The sequence below is a fragment of the Python bivittatus genome, unplaced genomic scaffold (genome assembly GCF_059951505.1).
Source record: "Python bivittatus isolate LINGU-HERP-01145 unplaced genomic scaffold, Pbiv_v1 ctg000790_np1212, whole genome shotgun sequence".
NCBI classification, from domain to species: Eukaryota; Metazoa; Chordata; class Lepidosauria; order Squamata; family Pythonidae; genus Python; species Python bivittatus.
Genome location: NW_028277110.1, coordinates 3,214,957 through 3,226,535, shown reverse-complemented (window position 1 = coordinate 3,226,535; position 11,579 = coordinate 3,214,957). Strand labels below are relative to the sequence as shown.

The 11,579-nt window shown below is 40.6% G+C and overlaps 1 protein-coding gene across 1 annotated transcript; it reads right to left on the bottom strand.

Annotated features, from left to right (window-relative positions):
* Window positions 1–687: 687 nt before the first annotated feature.
* Window positions 688–4,400, bottom strand: SERTM2 (serine rich and transmembrane domain containing 2). Its single transcript, XM_025164577.2, has 2 exons — window positions 3,995–4,400; window positions 688–1,155 (listed from the first exon to the last, which is right to left on the bottom strand). The coding sequence occupies exon 2, from the start codon at window positions 964–966 to the stop codon at window positions 688–690; it is 279 nt and encodes a 92-aa protein (XP_025020345.1). The 5' UTR covers window positions 967–1,155; window positions 3,995–4,400.
* Between the last annotated feature and the right edge of the window lie 7,179 nt (window positions 4,401–11,579).

The following is an 11,579-nucleotide window of genomic DNA, read 5'->3' as shown; positions in this document are numbered from 1 at the left end:
GCAAGGCTGTCTTACCAGTTTGCATATATTTGCATGCATGATAGTTGGCTGCAATGAAACATCACAGCAGATGCTCCTTGCAGTTCCTAACAATAAGTGAAACTTGCTGGAAGTTTAATATTCCATCTTTTTTTAGGTGAGACTCTCCACATCTTGCCACTCCTTCCATGAATCCCAAAGCAGTAGGACTTCAGGTCAACCTACAGATCCAGAAGATCCTGAAGAGCAATCCTCAACAAGATCACTACTCCTCAGATCAATAGTGCAGTTTCAGATGTAGAACTAAAGCTTCCCCCCGCCCAGCAAAAAAATGAAGATGATGGTGATGATCCTTTGAAAATATGAGGCAGGCCTTTAAGAGGCAGAGCTAAAATAAACCTCCTAAGGCAGACTATGGAAAGCTGTAAATTGCTACGGGCCAGAGCTGGGTCAAGGAATGTATCTTTGGTTGCTCTCCTTGGTCCTGAATCTACAAACCAGTGTCTATCGTATGCCTCTACAACTGTCACCCAAGGTCCTGCCCTTGTCCATTCCAGACTTGCATCCTTCAGCTGTCCTATGTTGCCTCCACTTGACTGGACCATTTTCAGCTGGGCCAGCAGAGGACACCATTCCCACCTTTCATCCAATGAACAAAAAGAAGCATCTTCACACGTTCTTTTGCTGCAGCCAGTTCTTTCCCGTTTTCTAAGGGCTGGGAATCCTGGCATGCATTTCCACATCTGTGAACTGCTGGATGTTCTCAGTACTCTCTGGAGATGTGGTGATGGGAGAGATAACATGCTTTAAGCGGAGAAGCATCGTGAAAATAAGAATGAGCAAGATGGCTAGCAGGGTCAAGAAGAGCCCCACATACATATACAAGTTAGAATACTTATCTGTGATTGTTGCTTCTGTAGCCAGGGTTGGGTGTGGGTGAGCACGGCCAGTAAGATTTCCATGGTATCTGAAAACAACTTCAGTCATTGCTTACTCAGGCCTTGTCCATCCTCCCCTGTTCACTCATAAACACGTTGCTACTTTTCTGTAGAGTCCAAGAAAGGATTCCTTGTTGGATTCATGCATTGGAGTATGAGATAAATTCTTGGCGATGCTATAAATCTTGATGTTTCATCGGAAAGCAGTTCCCATGGACAGTTCCCATCTTTGCTTGCTCTGTGAAATGGAAGAACCAAATCATGATCAACAACAACAACAGCAACATCATTTTTCCTGGAAAGAAAAGCACCCAACTGAGATTTGCAAGGGATTTTCAGTCCTCAGCATTGCCCAACAAATGAAACATCTACAGAAGGTTTAGCCAATACTGGTATTGGGCTGGCTTTGGTCAGAATCTTCAGTCTTCATCAGACAAATAATCACCAGTAAGTTTAGTGTGAGCAACCCCAGTGAGGCTTTGTTCAACGTCTAACTTCAGACCTCTGTACCGAGTTTTATTTCTAAACAGAGTGACACAGAGAGAGATAATTAAGGGAGTTTTCACTTGGTAACGCTGTGTCCTACAGTGGTTCTCTATTTTCCCATTTTTTTATGGACTGCTTTACAATTGCTGAGAATCTCAGTTGGCCACTTAAGAAACTTGTGTTGCTCTAGATATGGCTCCTTCTTCTTTCAGTGTTAACATCATAAATCAAAACCAGCGCTGTATTGTAAAAACTCTGAGTCTTACATTAAGGCATTCCTTGCCTGGTGCTCTGGGCCTGTTAACTATCTGAAGTGCACTGTAAAAATAATACAGAATTCTTGGATGCACAGTAAGATATCTGTGAATCACTGGAATGGAGTTCAGTGGTTGCCTTTGTTTTATATCAAGCTGCCCTCTTTCTGGTGTCTTCCACCAGGCTGGCTATGAATTTGGGTTCATGGGGTCAAACTTGTGGTGTGCTGTGTTATAGAAGACACTGGGTGGTAGAAGGTTTAGGTTGGTAAAACCTCTGTCTAGAGGTCGAAGAGACCACATGAAGAAAGCTTCCATGGTTGTCACTTGTGCCATGAAACGCGTGTGATAAAATTTGCCTTGCAATTTCCCCAAAGATTTCCCTCCCCGCCCCTTAAAAGAAGCTTTTGTTTTTCTGTCTTAATCTCAGGATACCTCAGATAGTCTTTTTTCAGCTTTTTGTTTTGCTGACTTTTTGATCATGGGGACAGAGCTCATGGAACAGAAGCATGTTTCAATTTTGTTCTTGCTTTGTTACGTTTTGTTGTTTTTTTCCATTTCTCATTTTTCCAAGCTTAAGTTCATTCCACCCCATTTCTGCATCACTTCGCTCCAAAACCCAAAACCAAAACCACCAACTTAAAAGTAAAACAATTAGCCATGAGTATTTGCAGGACGTCATGATAAATACCCCCTCCAGAAGCTGAAGCCACTAAAAATAACGAAGTGCCACTTTTAGCCATGGGAAGGTTGTCCTCGCTGTCCTACCAAATCTTATAAGGGCACTATGGACTGTCTGAATGTCCTGAGAAAGACGATCCCATCTAATCCCCAAAAGCCATTATTGCTAATAGCATGAGTGTCATTGCAGACATTACTTCTGAAAATTAGATAGCACGATGTGAGGACCATTAACCTGGAGTCCAAATGTAGCAATACTAAATTACAAACCGAAAGCCCCAGCACAGTAGGTCTCTCCTGGACACTTCTAAGTTAAGGAAAGAGATGAAAGGATGGAGATAATTAAGAAGAGAAGAAAATAATCCTAAGTATCTGCCCCCTCCAAAATTTGCTGTCAAATTATCATGTTTAACTCGACCAAAGGGGAAAAAAAGTTAAATATATTGAGAATAAGCATATGAATCATCTTTCTTTAATAAAACTAATTGCTGATGACATCTGTATTCTAACTCTAATTATTATGATTTGCTGATGCTGTCCACTTTGTTGTTCTATCCCACCCAAGGTTTGGTTGGCCCCAGAGAACAGCCTCTGACATTTGAGGACATCCTCGCTGTTGCACTCCTCTTAACTTAACAGACCACCTCAGAAGGTTGTTTTGAGGATAAAGAGAAGAGGTTGGAAAGTCAAGACTACCGGTAAAATTACCATTAGCCAGACCTCTTAGATTCCAGGTCTAAGCACACTGGACCTGTGTTAAGATTAGTCTTCAGTTCAGGAAAGTGAATGCCCGAAGCTGAAACACCAAATGACTTTAATAATGTGCAGAATTTAGAGAGATCACAGTCTCTGGTTCCTGAACCAATTTTCCACTGAAGCTTTCTCCATAAATATGGAGAAGAGCAAATAGGGTCTCAGAGACTGAGTAACCAGCTCTCCATTGAGCAAACAAACTTCAGTAAATTCTCTGATTTGAAGTTCTAAATACTTTTCCTAGGTTCCCAAAAGAGAATAAAAATTAACTTTTCTAAACAAATCACCCAGGGAGATGAGATGAGATGAGATGAGATGAGATGAGATGAGATGAGATGAGATGAGATGAGATGAGATGAGATGAGATGAGATGAGATGAGATGACAGACAGACAGACAGACAGACAGACAGACAGACAGACAGACAGATAGATAGATAGATAGATAGATAGATAGATAGATAGATAGATAGATAGATTCAAGAATGGGACTAATAGTATACGAGTGAGCAAGCAATGGGGTACTGTTAAAAGAAAAATAGGCTAGCAATGAACTCTCTGATTTTATCAAAAAAACTTCAGTAAAAACAGATCCTCAGTCAGAATGCAGTATGATTTTAAGAGGTTTTTAAGGTGAAGCCAACTGGTCCCCTCTGCTAAGATGCCTGGATTAAACCTTCCACTGAAATCAATCATCTGGTATAACTGGTTTATAATCCTGCCCCTTCCCCAAATGAGGAAACTGATATTTTAATGCATGCTTTTAATCTAAAAAAAAATGTCTTGAGAGAGTATTCATATTCCTCCTTTCCTTGGCAGATGGTCTTTCATTCCCTCTCTTTCACAGGCAAACCTAATACACTGAAAGTAGATAGAGAAGATTTTGAGAAGCATGACCCCGTTACCTTTCACTGTCAGTAGGAACCTGAGAGGGATTGATCCCCTGAGGACCCTCTTGGAAAGCACCTGGGGGTTATTACAGGGGTATCTTCTGACAGGTTGTCCTAGAGGCACCTCCTGTCCAAGTGGGTGAGATCGTTGATGTTTGGTTCCTAGACCTGGAAGACGTGGCTTTTCAGAGGCAGCACAGCCGAAGTAGAGTTTCTTCTTCTGAATGCTTGTGTTTAGCAGTGTGACAGGCACAAAGGGGTACTGCTTATCCCTGAGCTGTTCCACTTCTCCAGCAGGGCTGCACATTCTTCTTCAGAAGCTAAGGAATGGCCACAAATCCATCTGCCTTGTGGACAGCTGAATGAGAGCTGACTTTGCCAGCTGGTACTCTTCTTTCGTTTCTTTAGACAGTAGACAGACTTCAGCAGATTTCTCTCTCTGCACGCAGCTATGTTTCAGAGAGAAAGAGAGAGAGAGAGAGAGAGAGCGACTCATGTCACCAATAGCAAAGTTTCTACGAGCTTTTTCTTTAACTCCTTCTATGCCATGGATTTCTTTCTTGATGGAGCAGCCAGATAGGAAGCCAGCAGTGATGTCTGGAGGTAAACTAGAACAAATTCTATTTCTTTTGCTAACATTGGGAATCCTTGGTCATTAGAGAGTTGAGTGAAGCATGCTGGCTCATTGATGTTATCTGATAAAAGCAGAGTTTTTATCCCCCATGGAATTCATTCCCAAAAGCCGTTAACTGGGATAGATTTAAAAGGGAATTGGATAAATTCATACAGGACAGCTCTGTAAAAAGCTATTAGTTTTGAAGACTCAATGTCATCTCCAGGTTGGAACCAGACATCTCAAAATAATTTCAGGAGAGGCAGAGTTCTCCATCTCCTACTTGTGAGCACCCCAGAAGAATTCTGGCTGGCCACTGAGATAAACAACATGCTGGACTAAGAAGGCCCTTTTATGTTTAGAAGATTTCTAGCACCTGGTGCTTCAGAAATCTGCAAAAAGTGTCATATTGTCCATGGCAGGTAATGTCCACTGGATTGAGCAATATGTGACCCTTCAGGTGTTGGTGAACTCTAACTCCTATCACACTGATCAATGGTGAGAGGCATCAGGAGAACTGCAGTTCAGTAGAAAGTGTTCAACAAAGCATGGTGAAATCATGGCTTAGTGCAATGTGTTAACTCATTTGAGAAAGCATTCCGCTCTGAACCTTGAAAATCAGTTTTCAGCATGGCAGTAATTAAATGAGACATCCACCCACCTCCACTTCTTCTATTTCTCTTGCCCATCTGCTTCAGAAATTGACCTTTGCACATTTGTATGTGTGACTGTGTTTGTGTGGTTAAGAGACAGGGGAAGAGTCTATTTCTTTGCCAAGGAGCATTCTGTTGATCACTCAAGTGAGAATCACAAGGTTATGAGCACTTACTTCCTTCGAGTGGTACATATGTCAACCGCTATTCTGTAAAGTGCTATTTCTGTAAACAAAGAAACAAAATCCAGACACCACTTGGCAAAGCATGGGCTTGCAAACGTGGAGCCCTGGAAAGAGATTTGAGGATAGGCCTATAGGAGGAAACTAAAGAATAACAAGGGCGTAGGATGGATTGAAATGATCAGAACTAAGGCATAATATGCATAGAATCCTGTAATAAGGGTTCTGAACAGGAGTTTTCCATGTCAACCAACAATGGATAACAGCTTTTGGCTTATGAATGTGGACAGGAACCTCAATTAGACCTAAGTCTTCTAACTGTAATGCCCATCTATCTTCTTGTTATTTTATTTGATCATTTTTAATGTTACACCTTACTTACTTTAGTCTTCTGGATAGCATATAATATCACTTTATTACATTTTGTATCTTGGATTATTACACTTTTTTTCTTTGCTCGTTTACTGGACACTTTGAAGGAAATATATAAACAACTACAAAAGAGGATATATAGATATATATCTTCCCTCTTTTGTAGTTGTTTATATATTTTCTTGTTTATATAAGAATATAAGACCGATAAATAAACCAGGGATTACAAGATGTCATGGAGGCTATATCTTTCTAGAATAACATTAAACAGTAAATAGCTAAAAATATGATACACATTATATCATGTTAGGGGACTAAGAACCACTTTCAAAGCTAAAAAGGAGTCCCAAAAACCATGGTGAACACAATAGCCCTTGCCAGATGGAATTGTATACTATAGTCAGTTCAGTCCATGTTACTAAAATCTATTGCGATTTCCGTATCTCAAGCTAGTATTTTATTTATTTATTTATTTAGCACATTAAATGTGTTATGGCAGCCCACGCCAAAAGACTCTGGGCAGCTTGCACAATCGAATATATAGTTAAAACCACTAAAAACATAGTTCATGGTTATTTATTTAGGAGTAGCTTGGTAACACAGTGTTTTAGAGTTCTGAGTTTCACAATAACTTCATCATTTTTATCTTCTGGTTCATTATGCCGTAATGCTGTGGCTACTGTCTGTAGAGTTTCGAGACAAAGATGGTTGTTAAGCTCTAATGAATCTAATTGCAGGAGGCTAACTGTGGCTTTCGAAGCTTCTGTATCTTCATCAGAAAGGGTCTCAGTTTTGGGTAAACCTGAGTAAAATGTTTTGAAAATTTGTTTCTCCAAGAGAATTATATATCTTATTCCCACCTTTTATGGCTAGAATACAGACCCATGCATCTCTCTCTCTGTCTCCTGTATCTCTCTCACTCTCTATTATCTATCATATCTCTCTATCTCTATCTCGCTATCTCGCTATCTACCTACTATCTAGCTATCATTCTCTCTATCATAACTATCTCTCTATCTACTGTATCTCTCTCTCTCTCTACCTACCTACTATCTATCTTTCATTCTATCATATCTATCTGTATCTATCTATTTATCTGTCTTCTATTCTATCATCTATCCATCTATCTATCTATCTATCTATCTATCTATCTATCTATCTATCTATCTATCTATCTATCATCTGTCTATCTACCTATTTATCTATCATTCTATCATATCTATCTATCTATCTGTCTGTCTGTCTGTCTGTCTGTCTGTCTGTCTGTCTATCTATCTATCTATCTATCTATCTATCTATCTATCTATCTACCTATCTATCAAGTTAGGGGCCCATATATATAACTGATTTTTGCCGTTATATTGATTTCTGTCTTCCTTTTGCAACTTTTTTATTGTTTTATTAAGTAAAGGCCCTAAAAGGTTACAACTGCTAATACTGCAGCTAACTGTATAGTTCTATAGCATATATCGCTTTAGAGGTGAATATGTGTAGCTCAGGGTTGAACTGTGGAGTCCTTGGGGTTCTCTGAGCTTGGTTCTTTTCTTGCAAACGTTTCGTTACCTGGCTAGGTAACATCTTCAGTGCTAGAATGGCATGGGGTTTGCTCTGCACTCTATTCTATTCCATTTTAGCACTGAAGATGTTACCTAGCTGGGTAATGAAACGTTTGCAAGAAAAGAACCAAGCTCAGAGGACCCCAAGGACTCCATATATCACTTTATGCCGTTGAAAGACTGAAATAAATGGCATGCCTACAGCCCAGACCATATCAATGACAAAATGCTGTTGACATTTCCAGCTCCTTCTAAGCGTAATTTGCATGGACCGGCTGCTCCAGACATTCTGCTCTTCCCTGTCACCCCTATGGAAAACATGAAATGATAGATCTGGTGTGACATTATTTTGGGCTCCAAAGTGTATGCTATCATCCAGATCAGGTTTTTGAGTGCTGAGCCATATAAAACCAGAATGTCAGCACCCAGACAAAAGAGAGAAGAGTTGGTAAGTTCAAAGTAAAAAGAAAAAAAAAATTGGGGGAAAGAGTCTTACGGGGACGACTCCTAAGGTGTCATGCTCACCATCTATAGAATGCTAGCTGATCTGAAAAAAGAAAGAAAAAAATAGATAGATAGATAGATAGATAGATAGATAGATAGATAGATAGATAGATAGATGGACGGACGATAGATAAAAAGTGCAAGGAAAAAGGAAGAAAAAAGAGAAGAAAAAGTAAAGTAAGACTATAATAAAGAGAAAAGAAGCACAACCATGAGTACTAACTCTACCTTTATTGTAAGGTTACATTAACAGAATCTTGCAAGTCTGAAAGTATTTCTCCCCTCTCTTCCTTTTACTCTCTGGAAAACTAGGGAGGGTCCCTTCTGAAATGTTTCCCACGCCCTTCCTTCTTTTGTGGGCTGAGATATCTTTTACATGCTGGTTGCCCAGTCTGTGGCTCTTCCTCCTGTTTCCCAAGGTCATTCCCACAGACCGTTACAAATTGAGGTGGAGAGGAGATGGAGTGGACTGTCCTGGAAGAGTGCATTGTCATGAAGAGAGCTGGGTGAAATCTTGAGGTGAGCATCCATATAGCAACCATATTTGATTGTTACAGGTCCTGTTTTATCAGTAATAAATATTACCTTCAAGGTGATTTATGGACATTTGGCATTTTCAGGGAACAAGCTTTAATGGAGAGCTGAGCAATTGAACTGTTGCTTAAGGAACTGGCATGAAGACAGATGGGTCATCCCACAGGAATTTATCAGAACCACTTTGGTGCAGCAGCCGTAGTGCTGGACATGTATTTGGGAAAGCCATGAAACTTCCTCAGTTTCTCTGAGCCACTGACCATTCTTCAGCTTAAACTCACTCTTTGGCCTGTTCCCACAAACAAGTGAAGCCATGGTTATTAGGAGGTGCCATCAGACCACTCAGGGACTTTAGTGAGTGGCAACCAGATTGTTCAGATTTTGGTTATGTTCAGATGAATTGGCTGTCTTATGATCACAGTGGTGACCTCTGCATCAACCCAGAAAATGTAATCCAAAGCATCAGCTCCACCCAGAGGTTTGTTGCTCTGGAATCATGGGAATGAGACAACAGTGAATGCAACAACAGTAGTCCTTTCTTTTTATCCCTGAGTCATTTTGGAAAAACAACATATGATTTTATTATGAATATGTCTTTATATCCAAGCCCTAACAAAGTTGAGATATTGTGGGTATGCCAGAGTGTTATATTTAGAAGAGGAATCACTATATATAGATATGAGAAACGGTGGTTCAGGAGGTTCTCATGATGTTTTGGCCGGTGAGTTTGTCCCCATTTTCCCCCATTCTTCTTCCAAAGGACCCAAGATGTGCCTATTCTCCTTCCCCTGATTATTCTCACAACAGCCTTGGCTTGACTAGCTTGACTAGCTCAGGGTTCCAAGGTCATGTGTGAACTAAGCAAAAGAATGGAATGATCCCATCTCAGACTGTTATTCCAATTTCCAGAAATTACCTGTGCATCTTTGCTATTAACCACAGGATAACCCCTATCTTACGGTCACTGCATTGATGATCCTGCCTCCCTGTGAAGACTTCTGGAGAGGGTCTGCTGAAGGTCCCATCTTAGCAGGAGGTGAAAGGAGCCCAGATCAGAATCAGGCCTTTCTTAAGCATACCTAGCCGTATTAGGAAAGAGCACTGTAATTTATTACAGTATTGTGGGTTTTAATGGAATCTTATTGACACTCCTATGGGATGCCTCTTTAATGCTGTTTGTTTGTTTATTTATTTATTCGATTCCTGTCTCTTCTTTTGTTCAACAGCTCATCAGCATGCAGAACTCCTCCATCTCCAATTTTCCCCCACAACAACAGGGGCTTCTGCAGGATGGGTCATTGGTGTTTTTATACATGCATGGAATCCCATGCTTTGGTTGGGTTCATCCAACATGATAAGCCAGAAACCAGGTTTGTTAAAGCATAATGGCTAAGTTCACACAAATGCTAAGCCATAGCTAAAGAAACTTATGATGGCTTATTGAAGTCTGCCTTATTCTAAGGGAAGACAGTGGCAGTCAGAGTCCAGCTATGGTCCCTAAAATCTTCTGAAGTGAGGTTCAGTTTCTTTGCATTTTATAGAAGAGAAATAGAATAACCAAGGGCTTAACATATTTCGATGGGCCTTCTGAAACCTGGGCTGCAATTTCCCTTGTGGATCACTGTCCTTGGATCCATATCAAAAGAGCAGCTGGCAGTGCCAGAAATGGGTTGTAAATTGCTGGCTGATCAATCTCAGCAACTTTCACATGCCTCCCGTCACATCGGCTTCTTGTGTGATTTTCATCAAAATGGCAAGGGAGGAGTATGGTTGCTTTTATTAGAAGCAGGCCCTCCAGGCGTCATGTTGACTCTTCTTGGTGGCATGACCAAGGCTGAATTCAGCCACATGATAGATTCTTAGCAAGAAAAAAACAACATTCATCGGAGCTTCGTGAGGTGGCTTCTACCAGCATGACAAGTAGCTCGGGGGGGGGGGGGGGAGAGATAGATAGATAGATAGATAGATGATAGATTAGATAGATGAGAGAGAGATTATCTATCTATCATCTATCTATCATATGCAAACAGATCATAAGTATGCAAACAATGGTCTTGGGACTGGTGGGGAAGTAGATATAATTTCCCCAGATTCTGGTGCCCATTAGGCCCAAACCTTTCATGCCAGCATTGTCTCCTCCTCCTTCATTCTGCCATTTCCTCCATATATGATGCGTATATCTAATATGTGGATGGTTTTGGGTTTTGTTTTTTGCTTATGTGCTTTTTAATTTATTTTAAATCTGGGAAGCAATTGAAATGCGAGGGATGGGCCTTTATTTTAAGTGTCCATGTGTATGTGCTAAAAACAGGCTCCTCATTTAATTAATTAAATATTAGTATTTAATTGTATTTCCATTCCCCATTCACTGTGATTTTTTTTTTTTTTTAATGTGGCCACAATCTCTTCTGCAGCTCCCCACGCCCCTCACCCTAACATGCCATCCAAAGACTGGTGCAAAGTTGTGATAGATGGTTCCCTGTCATCTAAACATCTAGAGAAGGAACTGAAAGGGCCATATTCTCTGTTGTCTCAGGCCCCAAACAAATAGCCTGAAACTGCAGAGAAGCAGTTATATTAGGAGGAATTTACTGACAATGAGAGCTGTCAATCCATGGAAGAGGTTGCCTAATAAAGTGGCACGTTCCCCTTCACTAGACATCTTTAACCGAGGTTGGAGAACCATGTATCTGAAATTCTTTAGCAGATTCTGCACTCAACCAGGGGTTGGACCAAATGAGGCTGCTTCTAACTCCATCATTGGAGATGGAATGATTAAAGAAGTTTTAATAGTTTTCCTAATGCAAACCAAGATAGAATGAAGGTAATCTGTCTGGAAAGTCCCACAGTTGGTGTACCATTGCCAAGAAGTCTCTGTCTTGGGTTCTCATGAACTTTGCTTTCCTTCATCGAAGAACATACAAGTCAGAGCTTAAACTCCAACAGGGCTGATTGTATGGGTAGGTACATATAAAAGAAGGCACTCCTGCTGTCTGAAGGATACCCCTGGTCCCTGTAATAATTCTTTCTCTGGAACCTGGTTCACCCGTAGGAATTCAAAGACTCAGGTTGATTAGGTAAGATATTCTATTGTAGAGACAAGCAACCTTACTAAACAGAAGAGCAGCTGCTGACGGAGTAAGCACCTGGTGTTTTCTCTCTGTGTGTGTCTGTCTCTCTTTCACT